The sequence below is a fragment of the Schistocerca piceifrons genome, chromosome 8, assembly GCF_021461385.2.
Source record: "Schistocerca piceifrons isolate TAMUIC-IGC-003096 chromosome 8, iqSchPice1.1, whole genome shotgun sequence".
Classification (NCBI taxonomy): Eukaryota; Metazoa; Arthropoda; class Insecta; order Orthoptera; family Acrididae; genus Schistocerca; species Schistocerca piceifrons.
Window position 1 is genome coordinate 58247493 of NC_060145.1, and position 3614 is coordinate 58251106.

Here is a 3614-nt window from a genome sequence, read left to right on the forward strand (position 1 = left end):
CAACTTTAATGTCAAGATGGTATATTATACTTGGCCAAGCCAACTGTTAAGTGAACTTTTGCATTTGTGTGGGCTTGCAACTGCAACTATCTACAGAGTCTGATAAGGACTAATTATTACCACACAATGAAAAATACAAATGTTGACAGTTTACAGGGTATAAAACCATTATTATACTAAACAATTCAAGCCTCAAAATACAGGCCAAGTGACTGCTGTGCCTCCAGTAGAAAGTGTAATTTTGAAATTGATACTCCTTTAAGCCCAAACAAAACATAGTTGTTAGGTGTGTAGGACACTGTTACAATAATTATTCAGTTACTGGGTAATTTTCTTTCCTAGATGAGTAGAGAAATGTTACCATTAACTTATTTTCACTAATCTGTAAATATGTAAACACCACAGACAGTTTTTGTAGAAATTCAAATTTAATGTGAAATGTCATACCAGTGGCTAAAGTGATCATTCTCTCAGCACCCATCATAATTACTAATATATTACACCCCTTTTAATGGGAGATTAATCTTTCATTTTAATAAACATTTCCATTTCAGTTAAATTGTTCAGTTTTAAATAGGTTTCCATCTAATCCTGTGCAATAGCCAAGATCCTTGTAATCACAGCAAGGTCACAATTACTAGGATGAGAGGAGGTTTAAAATAAAAGATACAAAACTTAACACAGAAAATGTTTATTGAACATCAATACAAATACTATCAGTCTTACAATTGTGACAATTATGCATAACTACAAACAGTACACAAAATGCATTCTTCTAACAGTTGTGCATGAAAATTTGCTTTACACTCACAGAAAATTAAAGCTATTCAAAAATCATTAAATGCAGTCTTTCACATACATAACACATTCATCACGAGAAGCAGAAAAATGAAGTGTTAAATTTCTTGAAAGAACAATTACAATACAAAACAAATAATCCATAAGTTTTAACACCAGCAATGGATTATTCACTGCTCCATCTTCTCTCCTCCCTGCTGCTGGTTGGTAACTGCTGGAGCACCGGTCTGCACAACTTGTACCACACGCTCACCGCATTCTGCTGGAGGGAGAGCCTGGAAACAAGAATAAAAATCAAATTAGTGTCCAGATTTAACACTAGTTTATGGGTCTCTGGAGTAAAAATGAGTTTTTTTTCTCTGCCATATAATTTCTCTTTGTTAATATGAAGCTTTCATGGCTGTGTGAATATTTGGCACAATGCACTGTTTCCATAATATTCACATATAATCCTATTCATTTACCACTATATAATTAAAGAATTTACACCACCTCTAATACTTTGGACTGCACGTTAAGTTTACTTATCACTTCCCACTCTCTTACTCCAGATCAAGTCACCACTAACCCATAAACAAAATATATGCTCAGTAATTTATTGTAAGCCCTAAGCATATTTGACCTACATTTTTTCCTACAGTTTGCAGATGCCCCATCTCAGTGTTTTTGTGCCAGTGACACCACCACACCACTCAAAATTAACAGATATTTTGCTGCTACTCTTCGAACTACCCTGAAATCTGTTGCAATCAATATGGATCCGTCCCAGATCTACAACATTGCATCAATGTTCATCTGTTTGCCTGATGATCTTGTTTGCCTTGTAAACAGTATCATACCTCTCACTTGCAGATTACTACCAATTGCTACCTAGAGGCTCTTACAAATGTTTCCTCTACAAGCACTTCCACTACAAGGTCATCAAATTCTCTGTATGAGACTTCTGGAGCAGAAGACTACTCACTGGTTCACACGCCAAATTATCGTTATCACTCCACTTACGTGCTACAGAAACTTCTACATACAGTTCTGCAAGCAAATATGAACTATAATTTACTGTTAGTTGATCAACGTCATCTTCTGATACATACCTTCTTTGGTGCCGTGATTGTGAGGACACCGTCTGAAGACAGTTGCGTCTGCACCTGTTCGGCGACTACGTCCTTCGGCAGCAAATAACGACGCTGCATGTGGCGCGATATGTAACCATGCTCATCTTGACGCTCTTCGTGTTTTGCTTCTACCACCACACTGTCGCCCACTACCTTTACCGTCAGTTCCTCCGGTTTGAACTGCTGGACGTCTAGATTAACCTGCAACGAGAACAGTCTCGTAAGGTCCGCCAGCGGTAACTTTTCTGTATTGCTCTACCCATTAAGCGCAGAACTAGCAATATTTATTTTTCTTTCTTGGACACTGCGAATATAGCAGCTCAAAACAGTGTTATGTTAAAACGTGACATTAACTTACCTTGAACCCATCTTTGTTGTTCTGGATGGTAGACACGCCGGAGTTACGAGCTGCCAGATGACGCCATGGTCTGTAGTAACCAGACAGAGCAGGAACGACAGACAGACGAGGGAAAAGCAAGTCGTCGTGTGTCAGCCCCAAGCCGAAATTTTGGTCAAATAATGACATCTGACGGTCAACATCGTCCAACAAGTGGCGGATCATCGGTGTCAAAGCCATCTGCAACGATAACGGAGGGATATAAGTCACTTGTAATATACTAACACAATAATTCCCACTGTACTAACAAGAGATACAACGAAACACCCAAATGAGTAAACTAAACTCACTTCTGTAGCTACGTACTACATGCAGACTAACGAATCACAACTGAACAGTTTACTTATACTACAGGACCATTGGTAAACAAAAATAGTCGCAAAAGAAAAAACTATGTTACGTAACCGCACGTCACAAAATTTCTGGTGGCGGAACTTTCTGTTGCCATATAGTGCACACACCCTCACGATAAATATGCCTGATCTCTAAATCAGATCACCAACATTATTTCATTAAAACTCAGCGAATAAACAAGACAGAACACCTTCGCAACAACCACATCTCACTTGTGCACTTACCTTTCACGCGAGAAAACGCTGCGGTATCTTCGATAATATTCACACTCCTCAAACACACTCTGTGTCTGCGGTAAACTGAGCTTCGCGAGCCCGCGCTACGGTTTATATACATGCTCATGCCAGTGCTACCAACATCCTGCGAATGAAAGTAACTTACACGTTTGGAACGAGCGGTAGCGGTGTCTGAAACTGGCGCGCGCCTTCCGGATATTTCGAGTCACAAGCAGACGCTCTTTAAGTGATAACATCGTCTGAACACGCCGATCTACATACGAGTTTGAATCACACAGGTCTATTACGACGCCTGAATTTCGGTTAAGTTTCTTATGAAACTACGATTTTTTAATGAAAAAACGCTGCATGTACCATTTATGTATGAATTTGTGTGGCTGAAAAATGGGTCGCTTTCGTAATTTAAAACCACAGCGATCGAGTTTTGTACATTTGTTTTCTGGCAGTTATCAGTTGTTTGCTGTTCCGATACTAAAGAACTTCATAAATATTGGTTTCGTAAATAAAAAAGGCCTTTTTCTTGCTGCAATATATTTTGTATGTTCCAGACACGTTTCGCCTTTTACTTTAAGGTATCTTCAGTGGACTCTAGAATGATGCAATTTTGTTTTGATATACGTTGTTTGTAGATTATAAAACAGTTTTTACGTAAATAAGTGACACAGTTATTCGAGTTTTTGGCTGGCATCTGCGTTTCCTCTCATGTAGCATATAATC

The 3614-nt window shown here is 38.6% G+C and overlaps 1 protein-coding gene across 1 annotated transcript; it reads right to left on the minus strand.

The window, feature by feature from the left end:
• Positions 1-716: 716 nt before the first annotated feature.
• Positions 717-2972, minus strand: LOC124711868 (protein lethal(2)essential for life-like). Its single transcript, XM_047242107.1, has 4 exons — positions 2886-2972; positions 2269-2487; positions 1890-2111; positions 717-1073 (listed from the first exon to the last, which is right to left on the minus strand). The coding sequence occupies exons 2-4, from the start codon at positions 2485-2487 to the stop codon at positions 969-971; spliced, it is 546 nt and encodes a 181-aa protein (XP_047098063.1). The 5' UTR covers positions 2886-2972; the 3' UTR covers positions 717-968.
• Between the last annotated feature and the right edge of the window lie 642 nt (positions 2973-3614).

Bases quoted from the DNA above. Each gene is read 5' to 3' on its own strand.
- LOC124711868 (XM_047242107.1), bottom strand. From the start codon at position 2,487: ATGGCTTTGACACCGATGATCCGCCACTTGTTGGACGATGTTGACCGT. The intron at 2,112-2,268 runs GTAAGTTAATGT...TTCTCGTTGCAG, and splicing joins ACAACAAAGATGGGTTCAAG to GTTAATCTAGACGTCCAGCA. The intron at 1,074-1,889 runs GTATGTATCAGA...TCTTGTTTCCAG, and splicing joins CAATCACGGCACCAAAGAAG to GCTCTCCCTCCAGCAGAATG.